This window comes from Arachis ipaensis, chromosome B5 (genome assembly GCF_059453495.1).
Source record: "Arachis ipaensis isolate K30076 ecotype BB chromosome B5, ASM5945349v1, whole genome shotgun sequence".
NCBI lineage: Eukaryota > Viridiplantae > Streptophyta > Magnoliopsida > Fabales > Fabaceae > Arachis > Arachis ipaensis.
This window is the reverse complement of record NC_142440.1, coordinates 9439719-9460991: the sequence shown is the minus strand read 5'-3', so window position 1 is coordinate 9460991 and position 21273 is coordinate 9439719. Positions and strand designations below refer to the sequence as shown.

The window sequence follows — 21273 nt, the reverse complement described above, 5'->3', positions numbered from 1 at the left end:
AAGATTCTGTTCTTGTTTACACTTTTGTCTTGTTGGCACAAACTTCACATGATTATGTGTCCTAAAGCATGGATTAATTACTTTCTTGTCTTCATTTGGCTTCTAAATGCAACTTGTAATTAGTTGCTTCTGAATATTATATTGGCTCTAATGTGCATTGTTTACAGGTAAATAGAATCAGTAGCACTTCCATTTACTTGTTACAAGAAAATTAATACACTATGCTCTCTTCCATAATACAAAATGATTAGTTTGTCTACTGTATTCACTAATGAATTGCGATGTAGGTAGTATAAGATACAGTGATGATCTGATCATAAATCAACTTGTTTATCAGAATGGAACTGTCAATCCCTATTTTGTTTTTTTGATTTGCCAAGAATATCAAACCTAATTTCCAAAGCATATCTTCTTTCAGTTAAAGTGTTCTTAGTTCTGTATTTAGAAATCCTCTTGTTTGCTTTTCATTAAGGGGTGAAGGAGGATCGGATCGACTCGTATATAACCAAAATCTCGAACCGATTCGCACTAAAATTAACGGATCGGATCCAATATCTGCAATTTTTACGCTTGGATCCGATCTAATCCACTCCACATATTTGCAGATCGGATCGGATTGGATCTCGGATATATTCACAAAATATATAAATATTTTAAAAAACTTATTTTTATTTAAAAAATATCAATAAAATATTATTTTTCTAATATTTTAAACATGTTTACTCTTAAAATATAATTAAACATACTTTTCTTACATAATAAAAATAAAATAATACAAGATATATGATAATTATTAGTTAAAATAAAATATAAAAATAATATTTACTTATTTATTTATTTATTTTTGCGGATCCGCGGATATGCAGATACCTATATAAAATCCGCAATCCGATTCAATAACCTTGCGGATCGGATCGATATACGCATTTTTCGGATCAGATTCGGATAAATATTGTAAATATGCAGATCAGATCCGATCCATGAACACCTCTACTTTTCATGTGTAATCTAAAGGATTTTAGGCCATCTAATGTACCATAGTACACACCACCACTTACTATGTCCGAGGATTTTAACCTCGAACTAATTAGTCCGTGAAAAAAAAAATAATATCAGTTAAGTCTTTTGTAAATTTCGCGAAAATAATGAATAATTATCTAATAAATAAATTATTATTTAAAAAATTTAGAAAAATAAATTTTATAGTTTAACGAAGTAAAAAATAATTAAAATATGAATTTTAATATTAATTTTAAAGATTTTGGCTTAAAATTAGGCCGTCGAACCAAACCGATTGAATCGAGCCCACATTAGACCCAAGGCCCAAACCCACTTGCCCTTAGATGAAAGAGCTTCAGCTCTTTTGCCCGAAATCATTAGAGTGCCACATTGAAACATAAAGGGGGAAGAACAAGAGAGCTCCAAATCCTTGTTCTTCAATTTCAATTCATCACAACTTTTAATTCAGAGTTCCGGTCGCTGCACCGTTTGTAGCTACGTGGCCACCGCGTCGAACTCTACAAATTCATCCGTACAAAATGGTAAAAAAAATTTCATTTCTCACCCAGCTCCTTACCCTCCTTCAATTTTGAAAATTTGGATTGTTGTATTGAGGATTATGTGAGTTTAATGTCATAGGGTTGAATTAGCTTTGGCAGATTATTGGGTCTTGTCTCAAACGTCCATTGGTAAGGTGAGGCATTCAAAATTCTTGTGAATTCTTTAATTATGTGAGATTAGGTATTAAATTTGTGAATATGTATGTAATGATGTGAAATTAGGTGGTATATATGTGAATTAGAACAAAATTGATGAAGTTTGAGATTGAGTTGAGTATTGGGAGCTGAAAATCTATTTGGTGAAAGCTTGGAGCATGTGAGTTGAGGATTTTGAGGTGTTTCGAACTTAGAGAATAATTGACCAAAGTATGATTTTTGTTTCTTATAAATAATATATAATGTCACGTGAAAACTTAGACTAATTGACCGTAGGATAAGTTGAATTATATGAATTGTTCAGGATTGGTGATTATTGTTGGTTTTTGTGAATGGTTTGAATAGTTGGAGTGATGAATTTAATGTTATATATTCATGTAGGTGATGTTTAAGATGATTGGTGTGTATATGAATGATATTGGTGAAATTGTGTGATGTTGTGTTAAATTAATGTATCAAGTGGAAGGGATGTTAATTATGTAAGTAAATGAATGTGTGATATAGAGTAGGAATAATTTGGTTAGTTTCGGAAAGAATGAGGTTTTGAACTTTTTGGTAAAAAATTTATTTTTGATCAATTTCGGCGGGTCATAACTTGGCTTCCGGATTTCTAAATCTAGTCAAACTTGTTTCAAATGAAAGTTGGGCCCGTGAATGTCACGACTCAATTTGACCGTGACTGGCGCTTAGGAAAATCTTCCAAAGCAAGCCTCAAAAATCAATATTACAGAAAACATAACAAATAAAATTTCCAATTATACTAAAAGGCAACACATTCTCAACATCATATTTAAAACATACTCAGCATATTTCATAAAATTTGACTTTAATATTTATAGCAAAACATGGTCTATTAGTTTCATTTACTAGAATATTTACAAAGCAACATACTCAAGTCACTAAAGTCGGATCATGCCTGTGTCACATAGAGCTGTTTAACAACTCTAAAGAGCTTTAAAGTTATTTACACAAAACATCAAGCCCTTGAACAGTAAAGGACTCACAAACATAAACAAAACTAGAGCGGAACTGATGAAGTTGGATTAGAATCAAGCCCATATCTGAAAAAAATGAACGAACAACAGAGTGAGTTTTGCAACTCAGTTAGTAAATAGAGCATCCATAACCCCACGAGAGACAATTCTATAAATAATTAACTTTTAGTCAAAATAAATCCATTTTAATAATAGTGACAGAAATATACTCAAACACAAGGATAATTACTTATAGATATCAAACATTCAAACTTTCTTATTTTATATAAATATAAGCGGAATGTCATCTAATTTAGAAAAGTCAAAATAACAGACAGAAATCATACTTAAATTGTTTTCTGTAAACCTTGGGTAATTAGTAAATAATTAACTAATAAATTAACTATTAACTAACAAAATTAAGAAATTAAATTTTATAGTTTAATAAAGTAGAAATAATTAAAATATGAGTTTTGACACTAATTTTAAAGAATTTGGCCCAAAATTAGGCCAAACGGGCTGAACCGAACCCGAACCAGGCCCGAGAACCCAAAGCCCACCCTATAAACAGGCAGAGAGCTTCTTTTCCCTATTTCACTCATGCAAACGCATTGAGGAAAGGGAATTAATGCTAAAACCCTAACTCTCGCCACCGAAAATTCAATCGTCCATAACTTTCAATCCGGAGCTCTGATTGATGAGTCGTCAGCGACCACGTGTTTGTCTCAAAATTTTTTTCAATTCTATCTGAACAAAGTGGTAAGAGATTAGCATTTCTCTCCCAGTTCTCTCCTTCCTAAATTTCATAATTTTAGGATTTGGGTATTGAGAAATTGAATGATTTTGATGGTTTAAGTGAACTCTAGCAACGGATAATCACTGGGTTTTGTTCAATTAATCTGTGGGTAAGGTAAAGAATTGTTGAACCCTTGTGAAATATTGAATTAGTGAACCCTATGATGATTATAGTGATATTGTGTGAATTAGATTGTGTTCTTGTTAATTTGGAGTTCAATTGGGCGGTTTGAAACGAAATCCAGGTGATTAAGTTTAAGGAATTGACGTTTGGAAGGTTGGAGCTTGTGAAAAGAGAGGTTTTTGAGGAGTTCTAAGCTCAGGGAGGAATCGGCTAAGGTATGGTTTTGGTTTCTCGTAGTTAATGTTTAATGTCACGTGAAAACTTAGGCTAGAGACCTTAAGATAAGAATGAACTGAATGAATTTTTGATAGATTATGTATATAGTATATGATGTGTGGTTCGGTTTTTGTAAATAATTTGCTATTGGAGTTGGTTGGTTTTGAGAAAAGATTTAATATTGAAATTTGTTTGATTTTGAAATAATTTGATACTGAAAATGATTTGAATGACTGAGAGGTGTTTGGTTTGATGGTTAGGACCCTTAAAGGGTGGTAGGAGTTTGAGTTTTAGAGGAGATACTGCCAAAATTTCTATAAGAATTGGAGTTTTGACTTGAGGTGGTTATTTAGAAAGATTTAGATTTTTTAAGGATTTTATAATTTGATTTTGAGTTATTAAGAAAAGGATTACGTTTCGAGTTTGTTTTATTTAGGAAAGAATGAATTATGTTTTGAGTTTGAATTATTAATGAACGAAATGTGAGGAATGATGATGATTGAATTTGAAGGAAGGATGATGATATTTGATTTCAAAAGTATGATTTCTGAATGAACTGAATGATATTGAAAAATGAATTTGAAAATGAAATTGAATTTGATTAAAAGTTGAGACCTCGGGTAAGAGGCAGTGGCGTTGTCCACTTGCTTCGAGAAAGAGATGAGGAAGAAGAATGATGAAAACTGATTTTGATTATGAAATTGAATGATTATGATAAATGAGACATGATTGAGGATGATTGATGACAAGTATGTCTGTGTTTTCTCTTTGATTGTAAGGGTGACAGGATACCTATTCTCTCTAATGGTGACAGGGTACATATTCCCTCTAATGGTGACAGGGCACATATTCCCTCTAATGATGACATGGCACGTATTCCCTCTAATGGTATTAATGCACAACAGAGAGACTGTGTTCGGATTAGCTACCGGACATGTCGGGTTTGCCTTTATAACCGACAGATGAGACTCATTAGCCATAGGACAGGCATACATCATATACATTTGTTTGTTTTGCTTGAGTGTGCATTGTTTTGGTTTGCTTATCTACTACTTGTTCTACTTGCTGTAATTGCTCGTCTATCTATGTTTTCCTTGCTTAAATTGTATGTGTATGTTTTTTGAGAAATCCCTCTTGGCGGAGGTGAGAGAGGGGGTTGTTCCACTAGTTATTCGGAGGATTAGAGGAGACAGAAAGTGAAGTATTAAGTTAAAGTTAGATTTAGAACTTGAAAACTTTAGATAACTTACTTAATTTATGGTTTAGTTGGATTTATAAGTTGAAATCTGAGTGTCGAAGTTCTAGGAATGCCTCTGACTTTTCCGAGACCTTTTATATTAACTATGTGGGCATCTTTACCATATTGAGAACCCCCGGTTCTCATTCCATATATATTCTGTTATTTTTCAGATGTAGGTCGAGAAGCACCTTGCTGAGCATCTGGAGTTTCTTGTGCAAGCGAAGTTTGATTATTTTGGGATGCTGTATTTTGTATTTATGCTATGTATATATGTATATAAATTTTTCTCTGTATATATTTTATGTTTGTCCCTCCTAAAGGTTGATTTGGAGAAACAGGTATTTATTATGTAGTTTGAGTTTTATTTTGAGTTGTATGTATATATATAATTATATACTCTAGCCGGCCTTAACTTCGCAGGTCGAGTTTGGAGCTTGATATCTGTGTTTTGGAACTCTGATCTATATATTATGTTTTTTTTAGCCTTCTTTTGACCTTATCTATCCGTTTTACGATTATCCACGCGAATGTGAAATGATTTTCTGTTGTCGCTTTTGTTTAGCTTAATCTTGAAGGCTTCTAGATATGAATTATTTCTACTATAATTATGTGCGTATTTTACTTTTATAGGTCTTAATACCTCGCCACCTCTACTTTACGATTTAAGCGTAAGGTTCTGTGTGGTAGGGTGTTACATTTTTCTTTGTGTGAATTCTGAAACAGACATATTCCACTAGTTTTGTGGACATGAAATAAACAGGAACTATTTCATCTCATATGGTCTTGAAAATGTAATTATATACTGACAAAGTGCACCAAGTCTAGCGCTTACTGCTGCTAGCTGCAGTTTCTGTCATAGAACCTTCCAAAATATTTTGACATACAAATTATTATCAAGCTAAAAGTTGTCAAACAAATCAATTAGTGCATCATCAATTCAATAGTAATAATTCATGTAATAACTTTATCCAAATTCAATACTAAATTTACATTCAAAGTGTATACGTAAGATAATATCTATATTGTAATTTAATTTCTCAAATGACAATTAATTTCAACACAAAATACTATGTCTCAAGTGGAATTTTTTTTTACTTTGTAAAATATTTAATATAACATCATGTTGACAAATAAGTTAATAAATAACTAAATAATTAATTTTAAAATTATTTTTAATAATTATAAAAATGATACAATACTAAAATTTAACTATAAATACAAAGTTTACTCATAAACTAAAATCCAAGAGAGGGACTTCTACTCCACTGGTTTTAACAAGTAAGGAGAGTAATTCCTTTGAGTATCTAATACCACAAACATAACAATAAAACTCTAATAAGTTAATCTTAACATCAATTGATATAATAAAACTTATATACCAAAAAATCTCAAATTCTATCTTATCCTTGTTGGGAATAAAACACCATTCCCCCTTGAGAAAACACGTTTGACAGAGAAATAAAATAGACACAATCACAACACAAGAATTTAACGTGGAAACTCCAATTACCGGAGAAAAAACCACGGCCGTTGTCAAATGACAACCAGAGAATATCACTATGTGAAAATTGTTACAACACATAGACTTCTTTCTCTCACCGGCACCCCAGTACACCCACACTCTCTCAAAGCAAATATCTAACTACACCTCACAACACTCTCTAATGAAAGAGTACAGAGAAAAAGAAAAATCAGATACAAGCTTAAATTGTTTCTGACTGGTGCAAGAACAAATGGAGAACTTAGCCTCATATTTATAGCCTAGGCCACCCACTCCATTTGCTATCCTGAGCAATGTGGGACTAATTCAACCAAATCCTAACAATCTCCACCTTGATTGAAATAGTCACACATCTTCAGCTTCCATTGTCAACACCGACAATTCTTTGCTGCCATTGTCTATACCGACAATCATAGTTCAGAGAACTATCATACTCCACCATGAAAGTATACTCACTTGGAATTAGACCACTCTAAGTATTTCGCCTTGGTACAGATCGAAACCTTGCTGAAAATTCATGGTGCAACTTCCAAATTGGCTTTTCCTGGAAGTTCTTCAGCCATCGACCTAACTCCGCCACACACCTTGCATCTCAACGCCAACCAATGCCCGTGTGCAATTGTGGACCCGATTGCCACAACTTATCCTTATCCATGGCAGTGCGGTAATACCATGAGGATACTTCTTGTCTTCTAGAGAACATCATCTTTTCTCATAGAGATAGCAACCAGAGATCTTCTCCTTCAACGCCTTGTGCAAACCTGATTGTATCAACACATCTTTGACTTGTATTTGCCACAAGCCAAAATTGATTCTTTCATCAAATTTCTCTATTTCAAGCTTCACAGCACTTGAATATCCTGACATTGTTGCAACCGTATACTGGAATAGTATAACTCAACTGTGCACTAGGAAGGGTCCCCAGGAAAGAGAGGTGGGTCACAATGGACACACTTAAATACCAAGTCTTTCCTTAGCCATAACCTTTCCAAATAGCACTCTCACAGTGTCACACTGCCTTCCAGCAACAACAACAGCAACCAAAGATCAACCTCAAGCCACAGGACAAAATTCAATCCCACCGAACCGAAGCTCTGATACCACTTGTTGGGAATAAGACACCATTCCCCCTTGAGAAAACACCTTTGACAGAGAAATAAAATAGACACAATCTCAACACAAGAATTTAACGTGGAAACTCTAATTACCGGAGAAAAAACCATGGCCGTTGTCAAATGCAACCAGAGAATATCACTATGTGAAAATTGTTACAACACATAGACTTCTTTCTCTCACCGGCACCCCAGTACACCCACACTCTCTCAAAGCAAATATCTAACTACACCTCACAACACTCTCTAATCAAAAAGTACAGAGAAAAAGAAAAATCAGATACAAGCTTAAAGTGTTTCTGACTGGTGCAAGAACAAATGGAGAACTTAGCCTCATATTTATAGCCTAGGCCACCCACTCCATTTGCTATCCTGAGTAATGTGGGACTAATTCAACCAAATCCTAACAATCCTAACCCTAAATTTTCGGATTTGCTAATACCCATAATTATATACATGAAAAAATTAAAGATATAAGTAATTATCAAACTAAAGAATCACCAAAATGTCTTAATAATTGATAATACTTGAATTAAAGGTTATTTTTCTCTTCTTCAAACTTAGGCTACTTCAATGGAGTTTTAGAACAATACTAACATAAGAAAGCACACTTGATAGGGTATAATAGAGTTGGAGTAGAAGAAGAGTAGTGAAATGAATTGAAATAAAAATTTATGGAATTATTGTTGAAAAAGTGACATGAGGGAGAGGAGGGAGACCTATTATGGCGGTGAGAAAGGGTGTAGCATGGTGTCTGTGTGTGTATATGTCGTTGAAAGGGAAGAAAAATAAGAAAAAGTTATGGGCTTGGCCCATCGTTCTTTTTTTTCTTTTAAAGGCTCTACAGTGAAGTTTATGACGTTGGAAAACGGATGAAAAATTATTTAAAACGAAAAAGTTATACGCGTTTAAAGTTTGGTGCAAAAATATGATTTTCTGCAAACTTAGCATTTTTGAAAGAAAAGGGTGCATGTGTACGCAAACCATTGCACGCGATGCGAAAATTCTCCTTTTGTTGGTGATCTCGCGTACGCGGGCATGGTGCTGCGTACACGAACCTGTCAATTTGAACGCTCGTGTACGCGAGTAGGGCACATGCGACGCGGGAATTCTCATCTGTTTTGCAAGCTCGCGTACGCGGATCAGGGGTTGCATACGCTAGATTTCTAATTTCATACCCCGCATATGCGGACATACCCTTGTGTACGCGAAATTTCTGTTTGGACAGAAATGAGATTTTTGAACGTTAAACAATTCTCTAACTTTCCAAACCCATATAATTACCTTCTCAGGTCTGATTACCTAGTTTCTAACTACAGGGAGAGGGGTGAAACTAAAGAGGGAATTAAATTGGCAGTGAAGAAAGATTATGAAATGATGATTTATGTTTGAGAAGTGCGAAAATGCTAAATATGAAATGAATGAAAGCCGTATTGATGATGATTGATTGATATTGAATGATTAATGGCATTTGCACTTCTATTATCTGAGATACGAGTTTTTCTAGGTAGACGCAGTTGCTTGCCACCACTTGCTCCAAGTTGAGACTCGATACTTTGTTGATCCTACATCGCAAGATGTAGCCGGACACTTTAACTCCTCGGAAATTTCTCAAATGAGATGATAAATGAATGATTGTGAGTATATGCATAGACTCTTAAGGATGCGCACATGGAGGGACTGTCCAGGGTTAGCTACCGGACATATCAAATTTGGCTATATAATCGACAGATGAGACTCATCAGTCATAGAACAGACATACATCATATACATTTGTTTGTTTTGCTTGAGTGTGCATTACTTGGATTGCCTAATTGAATAGCAATGCTTATCTGCTATTTGTTCTACTTGCTGTAATTGCATTCTATCTGTGTTTTCTTTGCTTGTCTTGTATGTCTTTGCAATTGAGAGACCCTCGTTTGGCGGAGGTGTGACGAGGGTAGTTCCATAGGTGTTTTGGAGGGTTGGAGGAGGCAGAAAGTGAAGTGTTGAGTTAAAGTTTGATTTAAAACTTGAATACCTTAGATAATTTACCTAATTTCTGGTTTAGTATATTCCTTTAAGTTTAATTCTGAGTGTCGGAATTTTAAGAATGCCTCTAACTTTTCCAAGACCTTATATATTATCTATGTTGGCACCATTACCATGTTGAGAACCCCCAGTTCTCATTCCATATATATATATTTTTATTTTCAGATATAGGTTGAAAGACACCTCGCTGAACTTCTGGAGTTTTCTGTGCAAGCAAAGTTTGGAGTTTTTGGAGGCTGCATTTTGTACTTATACTATGTATATATGTATATAGATTCTCTTCTGTATATATTTTATGTTTGTCCCTCTTAGAGGTGACTTGGAGAAACAGGTTGTCGGTTTTTTGTTTTGGGATATTTTAGGTTGTATATATATGTATGTATATTATACTCCGACCGGCCTTGGTTTCGCAGATCGAGTTTGGAGCTTGATATTTTATTTCTTTTGATATCCTGTTCTTTATGTATATAAGCTTTATCCTTTCTGTTTATTTGACTATCCATTTACGTGTGCGATGTACTTTTCTTTTTGCGGTTTTTGCTTAAACTTTTTCTCAAGGCTCCTAGTTCTGAATTCCTTCAACTATATCTATGTGTATATATTTTATCTTAGAGGTCGTAATATCTCACCACCTCTATTTTATGGTTTAAATGTAAAACTCTATGTAGTAGGATGTTACATCTTTTACAATTGCAAATAGTGGACAAATTATGTCTTTCTGTCTATGGAAAATGTGAAATGAAATAAAGTTGCCCATGTGTTTCATTTATGTGGCGTGTCCCGTTGCTGTCACATGAGCTTGGGGACGAGAATATTTTGGACAATGAAACATTTAATTTGTTATCTTCTAAATTTTTATATAATTCTCATCAATTACTCTCTATTTACTAGAAATCCTAATCAGGAAAGTGAAGTTTTGTTCCAAAAATCGTTATCTCCTTGACAATTTTCCATAAATAAATGTCATTGTAGTCAATGATACATAAAAGTATCGTTATTAAGTTTACATGGTGAATTGACAAAAGAGTATAATTTGTTATTGTAGAGGATCTAATTGGTATATTTTTTAAGGACTAATTTATCCGAAATTAAAATCTTCATTAGATCTAATTATCACTTTATTTTATTAAATGTGTATTTTTAGGCATACTGAAAAAACATGTCTTAACTTTATGGACAGGCTATGTTCACCCCAAATCACTCCTTGTCCCTCCAACTTTAGCATTGTGCACATGAACCTAACCTTGGTTTTACCTTTTACTTTTCTTAGCATTTGACCAATGTTGATTCAGTGTACCTATCCATATGGCAGAAGGATAAATTGGTATACATATTTGATACTTGCTATAGAGTATTAATGTCATTCATTATGCATCATTTGCCGGCCACATATGGAGTTAGAGGGCCCAATCTGCTTGTGGATCAACTTTGGAGAAAATTGAAGTAAAGGATTATGCAAGGTGCACCGCATATGGTGCTAGAATTTGATGAATTTGATGAATTCTGAGAAGTCCTTTTTTTTTATTCTACTATATGGTTCTTCTATGATGCTCTATTCATAGCTAAAATTATAAGTGAAGTGAGGTGTGATTAAATTGAATTGTATCATTTCTGCTTTTGACCTCAATAACAGCTGCATCTGTTGTTTTGAAAACTTGATAATTTGATTGTGATAATGAATCACTTAGGAAGCAATGAGGAGACTTGACATGACAAACCTAGCAAGAAGCACTAACAGCCTATAACAAATGCTAAAGAGAGATGTCTGTTAAACATGGCTTCGATTATACATACCACTCATTTACTATAAGATAAATGGTATGTCTACACATTAGTACGATACAACAACAACAACAAAGTCTTATCATCTTATACCGCTAGGTAGAGTCGGATACATGAATGAAACAACACCATTAAGTCCTATTATATATCATGTCTATAATAAGACCATTTATATTTAGATATCCTTTAACTATCTCATACTGATCTCTTAGGTCTTCTCCTAAGTTTTACCACCTGTTTATCTTTTATCTGATCCATCCTTCTAACTAGATGTTCTGTCAATCTTCTTCCAACACATCTTAGTACGATGATAATAACTATTTTCTAATAATACATCTAAGTACAAAAATAAAAGGCACAACACAAACAGCAGAAAAATAGAGCGCCCTTAGCCTTCCCCATCATAAAACACAGTTGAGGCGTGGAACAAGAAGAACCTCAAGTGGAGTTGCTTTCACATTTGTCAAACCAATGCTCTTTGTCATGTCTACAGGTTCATTGGATGGAGTAGTAATTTCAAAGCTATGTAGCAGTGCAGCCAGAATAAGATGGATAACATTGAGAGATAGTGAAATTCCGGGGCACGAACGCCTTCCAGAGCCAAATGGAAGAAGCTCATAGTGTTGGCCCCTCACATCTATGTCCTTGTGGCTGCTGCACAAGAATCTCTCAGGTTGAAAGCTATATGGATCAGGCCACAAGTTCTCATCATGCATTATTTTCCATATGTTTATCATCAACTTGGTGCCTGCTGGGATGTGATAGCCAGTTGAAAGCGTGCAGTCCTTCATTGCTGCACGAGGAAAAATGACACCACTCGGAGAACTTAGCCGCAAAGATTCCTTCACAATGGCTTGAAGATACACCAAATCCTTGATGTCGGATTCCTCCACTTGTCTATTCCTCCCAATTTTGTTGTCCAACTCATCTTGAGCCTTCTTCAGTACTTGTGGATTATTAAGCATCAGAGACAAGATCCATGTTATAGCTACCATAATGGAGTCACTTCCTGCCAACATATTCTGCAGAGACAAAAATCTACTCAAAACTATTCCAATGCAGTATTAAAAAACAAGTTATGACTTACAAAATACAGACATGATTCCTATGAACTAACACAGTATATCTTGTAGCTAGAATCTTGAAATAACGCCAAGTTTATAAGTTGTCTCAAACTCAGTCAAATGAATAAAATACATTGAAGTTCAAAGATGTCTCAAGAACTCACCAGGACAGTAGATTTGATAATGGTATCTGTGTCAAAAGAAGCAATAGGGTTTTCTTGTAGGACTCTCAGCATCACATCCATGAAATCTAGCTCTTCTTCTCCATCCTTACCTAATAGTCTTCTCTGCTTGTGTTCCTCTAACCACTCCCCAATTAGTTGGTCAAGTTTTTGAGCCGTCTCCTTCATCTTCTTCTTGTAACCATGTATGTCCCACCACCAAAGAGCTGGAATTGAATCAGAGATCACAGGCACCCCAAATAGGTTCATGAAGTCCCTTATTATGTTCTGGAAATATTGTGCCTTGCCATCTTCTGAGCTTACTCCAAAGTATCTCTTACATGATATCATTCTCAAGATAATGTTAAATGCTAAATCACCAAACCATTGCTTCATTTCAACCAATATTCCATTCTCTGGGCAGCCTTTGCTTGACCATAAGCCATACAGCTCTCTCATTGCCATCTCCACCTCCGAAGCTCGTATGTGCTTAAGCAGGTCAATCCTATGGTTTGATAGAAGATGGATTGTAACAATCTTGCGCATCTCACGCCAGTAAGGACCGTAAGGCGCAAAACCAAACATTGCACCATCATAGCCTAGTAATCTTGAAGCAGTAACTAGGGGTCTGTCTGAGAAAGCTTTATCATGTTCAGTGAAACACTCTCTGGCCATTTCCCAACTGCTCAAAACTAGGACCCTGTTTGAACCCATCTTTATGGTAAAGGCTGGTCCATATTTTTCTGCCATGGTACAAAGTGTTTCAAAGAGCAGTTTCTTTCCACCAAATAGGTGTAGATGGCCGATAATCGGCAACGCCCCGCCTGCTTGTGGTGCAGTACAGGTCTTGCTCTCACTTTTAGTAACTGATCTTCCAAGATAATAAATGAAGATGCAGATCAGCAAGGCAAGTATGTAAATAATCGAGGTTGACGAAGATTGAAGCACATCCTCCATCACAGCTGTTATGCCTGAAGCAACCAAGCAACTAAAATTAGTATATACTAAACATATGATAAGATCCTTTGTATAAGAGAATTGATGAATCCTAATTTTGCATTATCTTATAAAGAACTGGTGCAGGTTGTATGCATCTGTACTAGGTTTTCTTTAAACAAATTGACAAATTTGAACTTCATTGAAACATTATGAACGCCACCATATTTTATTTGTAGGAGGATCACTCCAATATTTTTATTGCTTTAGATATTCATATGGATCAGTATGATTGGAGTTCATTTTGTCTCTTTGGTTGACTTTCTGCAACTTATAAGTTTAAGTAAATGTAGGCGGCTCCTGCAGGAAGTGAGATTAGAGTATTCAGTCAATGCAACACTCAAGTGCGTTATATATAATATATATATTTCTTAGCTTTGTTTCCCCGGCATCTTAAATAAATTCAAATCAAATCATCTAACTTAAGGGAAGAGTTTGGGAAAGGATTTAATAAATTCTGAAAATCACTCCTGTGTACTTAAGAATTGAAGGCGCATAACAATACTACCCTTTTAAAAGTAAAATTGTCAGTCCATGACAAATGTTTTTCCATTTCAGCAATGTTCCAAGATTCCTGATTTTCAAAATATTGTTTCTTAGAAATCAAGCATACATATTACATTCCAAAAAAGAAAGGGAGGGGAGGGGGGGCATCAGGGTTTCTTGAGCCTGGACCTAAGTCTTCCAGCAATGCTGTCTGAGCAAGGCCTGGATGAAGAACCAGGTGGCTTCATGGTAGATGAACACTCAACTTTTTCAACCTGATCTTGTACATCAGAGAAAAGCAATGATCTCTTTGCTGAAACTTCAGCTACATGACTCTCAGTTTCAGCTACGGGCTTCAGTGATTCAACACGAGTCTCTTTGACCTCAAGAGACTCATTGAATGGTACATGATTCAGCAACGATCTTTTTGTCAAAACTTCATCTCCATCGCTCTCAGTATTAGCTAGAGGCTTCATTAATCCAACAGGAATCTCTTTGACCTCTACATCAGAGAACGGTAGTGTCCTTTTTGCTGAAATCGAGTTGGAATCTGCACTTTTCTCCACATCTTTATCAGCGCGCCGGGTTTGGATGAGGTAATGTGCAACTGATTTGTAACCCAATGCTGATATCTAAAATATGGAGAAAATTGAGCTTAGCTCCAACTAAACCCTTGGAAAAACAAATTAAAACCAAATTTTGCCTGAGAATTAGGAGCAACCTTTCTATATAGAGAGCCAGTGGGGGCCCATCCTTTTGCTTGACGACATAAGCTACAATTGCAAATTCCACGACAAGCTGGGCATTTCCAATTTGGATTCTGCAATGCTTCAAGTACATGCTCGCCATATCTACAAAAAGTATAAGATAAAGCCAGCATCAGGTTAGATTAAAGGTACAGTCCCATATAGGGCATCATAAATTGCTGGGCAGGTCTCGTTCAAATCAAACCAAGCAACAAAACAGATCACGAGGAATGCTTTAACAATATTTAATGCAATAATAATACAGCAAATTTACAAGATATAGAAACTCTCTTGGCCTATATATAAGTAACTTCATATTGATTCCAAAGAATAATCTTAGGATTTGTCAGATAAGGTTCCATCATAATAAATCATGCACCATAAATCCTAAATAGGCAGTTTCATTGTTAATAAACAAGATGACCAACAAAAACAATGTTAGATCAACTAGAAAGCATACCTCATATACAAGCAATCTCCACAAAACTGCCCCTGGACCAAGTTGCATGTGTTACAGCGGGTACGATAACCAAGTGTTTTTTGCCTGCAGAACAGTAATTTCATGTAGCAAGCAAGTTCCATAAGAAAAAAATAGCAACAGAATAGAAATCAGACAAATAGATGGACCAGATAACGAAATTCATGGTAACAATGTTATCATGGACTCATAGCAAAACATGTAAAACCCTGATAACTTATTCATCACTTGGATATTCCAGATGAAGCAACAAGCATTACATACCAAAAAAAAAAAAAAAAAAAAAAAACAGCTAACAAGTGTGCACTACATAAAAGAAAAGGATAACACTATTGACACAATCAATAACTAGCAAAAGCAGCACATCATCATGGTAGAAAATGCACCTTTAAAACCACTGGAAACTCATTAAACAATTTCATAGAAACAAATTACTCCATTTCAGTTGCATATGGAGAATGAAGTCATGAACTAACCTGCACTGATGGCATGTCTTCCCTTGTACGGAATCATAAATCCGTTTTCCATCTTTCCCAACACCATCCACGAACAGAGTCCAACTCTTATCAGTATTACCCAACAGCTTCTCGTGTTCTTCAGTGTACACCTCAGGCTTCGAACCCTCCTGGATCACAACCTTCGGACGATCCCGAAACTCAGATTTCTTCACAGGCTCCTCAGAGTAACTAACAGGAGTCACATTCTGCAATCTGTAAAACACAATAAGTTACATGCAGGAAAACTAGAAAGGACGAATCATATATAAGAAAGATCAGATTTTGATGCCAAAAGGAGATGCAAAAGATCACAAAACTTGAAAGCCATGTTTCATTTCGGGGAAGGAGAACCTGGAGGAACGGCGAACAGGACCGGGTAGGGGGAAAGTAGGAGGGGTTTTGGGGGTGTAGGATCGAGTGCGCTTAGAAGGAAGGTTAGAGGATTTGAGCTTGAGGGAGAGATCCAAGATACCAAGCTTTCCCAATCTCTCTTGGTTTTCTCGGATTCTTTGCTCCCTGCTGAGCTCATACTCCAACATTTGGTGTTGGTGATCATGGCTCGCAGGACTATTGGTGACAGTGGAAGCACGAGACGAATCCGGTTCGCGGTTTCTCTTCCTGAGAGCGGGCATTGCCGAGAGTTGGAACTTGGAAGATGGAAGGGTGTTTTTCAGAATTTGAGTTTTTTCTAACGTTCGATTTTGGTGAGTTGGCTCTGTCCTCTGTAAAAGAGAGAAAAGTACCGAGAGGTTGGAGCCCTCCATTTTTTTTTTCTAAAGGCTTTTTTTTTTAGGCCTGGTACCTATACAAGTCTTTTTTACTTACAACTTATACAAATTGGTCCAAATAAAAAAAAATACGCGCACCACTCTTTCAAAATCGAGCGTCCAACGCGCCTTAATCACCCTTCCACAACACGTTCATTATGCCGTACTCTTATCTCCATAAAAAATTACCAGAAAAAACGAAGAAACATTATTCAAGATACTATTTTACTGTTCTTCTAGGTTTTTTTTCTAGATTGTCTCTGTCATGTGTCTCATCCTTAACCAGCAAAATATTAAAAGATTTCAAGAAGAAATATACTGTCTCCCCCATATTTTGGGTGTATTTCTTAAATCCTTTGGGTGTATTTCTGTAATCCTTTGGGTGTATTTCTGTAACCGTTTGGGTGTATTTCTGTAATTCTTTATGTAACTGTTTAGGTGTATTTTTGTAATCGTTTTGGTGTATTTCTGTAATCGTTTGAGTGTATTTCTGAAGTTCCATTATCTTCAAAACAATTTCGAAACTTAATTTCAAAAACCATGAAAATCGAAAAAAATACGAAGCAAGAAGGAGATCCAACAAATTTAGTAAGAAATTCGAAAAAAGAAACGAAATCTTTTAAAAGATGGAAGATATATATTTGCGCGTTAATTAATTTGAATTGATTTAAAAGTCTGCTAAAGAGGTACGTAATATAAGCAACGCGTTTAGTGGGTTTTATTCTCTTGAAGCTTGTAAAGCTTGTAAGCGCAAAACACTTGTACGTAGAGATTAATCTTTTTTTTTGTGTCTATCTTCTAGAACTTTGCTATTGTCTTAGAGGAAGTTTTTGAAAATGTTTTTTTAGAAATTTTAAATATATAGAATGGCTTGACCAAAAACTATATATATATATAGAATAATGGAATCCATTGATAACATGTTAAACAAAAAGTTCATGTACATTTGTAAAATTAATTACCATGTATTTGTAATAAATATATACTATTTAATTTATTTTAATATATTTTATATAAATTATTAATTTAATAACTAATTTTTCATATATACATATCATAGTCATAATCTAAAGAGTTAAGAATTTGGTGTTTTTTTTTTTTTACTTTAACTCTCTTAATCAATATTTTAAAAACATTCTTTAGTCATATTATTTTTAGATTAGCTAAATATATATAGTTGAAATGAAAAACAAAAGTTTAAAATCTCTAATAGTTTTTTAATTTATTTATTAAAGAAAAAAATATAGTTTTTTTTATTACGAGTAATCTTGATAAATACATACTTGTTTTTTTTTTTTTTTTGGTCATAATAAATACAAAAAAATTTGTTTTGGTCTTTTTTTTTTGGACCGATATGTGGTGTTTTTATTTTGTTTTTAAGACTGCATTAGCGGGCCAAGGCCCAAATTCATTGTTGTTATTCATATTTTATAATGTGTGGCTACCAAAAGCAAATTTTCAATGTGCTTTTTACCCAGACTGACAAATAAATGTTGTTGAGTTTTTTACCTATAAAAAAAAATGTTCTTTCCAAAAATCTACGTCAAGTTTTATATACGGTTTGACATCATCTATCTAAACTCTTAAGGCAAGAACGACTCATAATAATCTAGCGAGTACAAGGGAAGAAATAATTGAATATTTAATTATTTCCTCAGCTATTGAAGACAGAGGAATGTTAATTTTACGAGTTCTAGTTCAACAACGAAGTTACAATATAGTATAATATTGTAATTGGCAAATAGTCAAATAGGCACCCCTTTCTAATTGTTTCTCCATGCAAAGGAATTTGGTTATAGTTAAGGTTACCAAACAATACCTAATTAACGGTCTCATCAGCCTCTAAAACATATACGATCCAAGGCTATAACATGCTGAAAAATATGAACTTATTCATATGCTGATGACCTACCACATGACAATCCGAAACTATTCAAATTTGTACTCCTTCACACCGTATTTTAAAAATATACATATACACACACGTAATTGATCAGAGGCCAATTCAAAGTAAAGATGTTTGCAGTTTCTTTTTAATTTAGTGAAGAAATTAGAGAAGAATCTTGATTTCCTCTTGCACTTGGGGCTATTTATATATATATGGTGCTGCTTAATATGAGCTCATGCAGCATGACGAAAACCATCATGGCTTTGAATTACTATAACACCTTGGCCACTTTATTATTCTTGCTTGTTAGTAGCTATGGAACTTATGCTGCTCAGAAACAGAGCTTAGGAGCTTCTTTCATCTTTGGAGACTCATTAGTGGATGCTGGAAACAACAACTATCTTTCAACTCTTTCCAGGGCAAACATGACACCAAATGGAATTGATTTTAAGGCCTCCGGTGGAAACCCCACCGGCCGCTTCACCAACGGTAGAACCATCTCAGATATCGTAGGTATGTTTAGCTGAGACTTTCTAATTATGCTTAATGATAAATTTTAGAAACTAATTTTTAACAAACTATTATGCCTTTTAGGAGAGGAATTGGGACAACCAAACTATGCTGTCCCTTTTCTCGCACCAAATGCTACCGGGAAAGCTATACTCTCTGGAGTGAATTATGCTTCGGGAGGAGGAGGTATTCTGAATGCAACAGGAAATATATTTGTGAGTATAATAATTTAATGTGTAATTTTTCCATGCATGTTTGTGTATGTCACTCGTTAGTTATTCATAATTAAAACTTTTTTAGGTGAACAGGCTGGGAATGGATATTCAAATAGATTACTTCAACATAACAAGAAAAGAGATAGACAAGTTATTAGGCAAATCGAATGGTAGGGAGTTAATAATGAAGAGATCCATTTTCTCCATCAGCGTTGGGTCCAATGACTTCCTCAACAACTACCTTCTCCCGCTTGTGTCAGTTGGAGCCAGAGTTAATCAAAGTCCAGACGCTTTTGTCGACGAAATGATCAACCACTTTAGGATCCAACTAACTGTACGCACATTAATATATTGATGTGTTATTTCGTACATTTTTAATGCCTTCTTGTTAATTGGGCTTGGTTGTGTGGCAGAGACTATATGAAATGGATGCGAGAAAGTTTGTGGTGAGTAATGTTGGGCCAATAGGATGCATACCTTACCAAAGGGCCATAAATCAGCTGAATGAAGATGAGTGTTCGGATTTGGCTAACAAGCTTGCAGTCCAATACAATGGTCGATTGAAGGACTTGCTTGCTGAGCTAAACGACAACCTACCCGGAGCCAATTTCGTCCTTGCCAATGTTTATGATCTAGTCATGGAACTCATAACAAACTACGCCAAATATGGTAAATAAGTGACTTGTTGTTTCATATAATAATCTTAATTAATTGAATTAACTGATGGAAGATTGTGATTAGTTAGAGAGTAATATATTATATATACCAATGGATAATAGGCGATGTAACTAAATGGTTATGGAAATAGGGTTGAGGACAGGAAGCAGTGCATGCTGTGGATTTGGGGGCCAGTCGCAGTTAGCAGGGATAATTCCATGTGGGCCTACATCTAGCTTGTGCTCAGATAGGTACAAGCACGTCTTCTGGGACGCATACCATCCAAGTGAAGCTGCCAACCTAATCCTCGCCAAACAGCTCCTTGATGGAGACAATAGATACGTATCCCCCTTCAATGTTAGACAACTCTCCGCTCTTTAATCTTTCCATTTTCCTTCTACTAATAATGTAACAATATTTCTACTTTGTTACTTCACGCAACCAATTTCGTTTCCTTTCATTCATTCATTTCTACCTCAAATTATAAACAGTATGTAGTGTGTAGTAGCTCTGGACAAGATGTATGCCTGTGATTTGTTGTGTAATTTCAATATATTGATCATGTAACCGCCTTGTTTTAAGTAATTCAATTTGTGTTAGCTTTCTGTTCCATTTGACTCAGCTTTTCAGAGATAGTGATTACTGATTCGTTCCAACTTTCAAGTGGGTTACATATGGGAATGATTTCATTTTCTAGTAGGTTCATGCTCACGATTTTGTCATAAGCAGAAGCATCTTGTTCAACAACTTTTGTGACTTGCTACTTTTAAAAGTCTAACATACACTTATCACTTTGTCACTTCAATTCAATTTGAATATTTAAGGATTTTTATTTTAATGCATTAACTACTTTAACACAATATATGTGAAGACTTTTTACATTACTATATAAAATAATGATACACTAAGATTTCTTCCTTTTGTGTGTGAGAATGCATGCATAATTAAATGATTTATAAAAAAAAGCATACTTATGTTAGGAGAAAGATCCATTCACCTATTTTTGATAATAATGATAATATGACAATTAGGATTATACGCTGATCAAATAAAATCAACCCAGTTGTTACTGGTTCTAAGTTTAGGTTTATTATTTTTCATCCAATTAATTTCTAATCCTGTAAATTTGTTACTTAATAGTAATACACTCGCCTTTTTTAAAAAAAAAAAAAAAAAACTTCGTTGTTACTATTTGTTTAAAGAATTCTTCTATTAACACCGTTAGTAAGTCTATCACAGACAAGTTTATACTATTATTGGTTGTTATGAGAATGAGACAAAAAACTACTCAAAACATGCAATATTTTTAATAAAAAAC

The 21273-nt window shown here is 34.7% G+C and overlaps 3 protein-coding genes and 1 long non-coding RNA gene across 4 annotated transcripts; 2 read left to right on the top strand and 2 right to left on the bottom strand.

Moving 5' to 3' along the window:
* The first annotated feature begins 1401 nt into the window (after positions 1-1401).
* On the top strand, positions 1402-3819 carry LOC110271742 (uncharacterized). Its single transcript, XR_015883236.1, has 3 exons — positions 1402-1541; positions 1639-1693; positions 3730-3819. It is a non-coding gene; the product is annotated as an uncharacterized LOC110271742 (long non-coding RNA).
* A 7655-nt stretch (positions 3820-11474) lies between these two features.
* Positions 11475-13969, bottom strand: LOC107642809 (cytochrome P450 CYP82D47). The gene is made up of 2 exons (XM_016346285.3): positions 12719-13969; positions 11475-12512 (listed from the first exon to the last, which is right to left on the bottom strand). The coding sequence occupies exons 1-2, from the start codon at positions 13670-13672 to the stop codon at positions 11892-11894; spliced, it is 1575 nt and encodes a 524-aa protein (XP_016201771.1). The 5' UTR covers positions 13673-13969; the 3' UTR covers positions 11475-11891.
* Positions 13970-14195: 226 nt separating this feature from the next.
* Positions 14196-16709, bottom strand: LOC107642808 (Zinc-finger domain of monoamine-oxidase A repressor R1). The gene is made up of 5 exons (XM_016346284.3): positions 16270-16709; positions 15898-16131; positions 15404-15487; positions 14919-15048; positions 14196-14829 (listed from the first exon to the last, which is right to left on the bottom strand). The coding sequence occupies exons 1-5, from the start codon at positions 16680-16682 to the stop codon at positions 14365-14367; spliced, it is 1326 nt and encodes a 441-aa protein (XP_016201770.2). The 5' UTR covers positions 16683-16709; the 3' UTR covers positions 14196-14364.
* Positions 16710-18687: 1978 nt separating this feature from the next.
* Positions 18688-20517, top strand: LOC107641677 (GDSL esterase/lipase At2g23540). Its single transcript, XM_016345151.3, has 5 exons — positions 18688-19086; positions 19168-19298; positions 19384-19632; positions 19712-19967; positions 20107-20517. The coding sequence occupies exons 1-5, from the start codon at positions 18786-18788 to the stop codon at positions 20334-20336; spliced, it is 1167 nt and encodes a 388-aa protein (XP_016200637.1). The 5' UTR covers positions 18688-18785; the 3' UTR covers positions 20337-20517.
* The last annotated feature ends 756 nt before the right edge of the window (positions 20518-21273 follow it).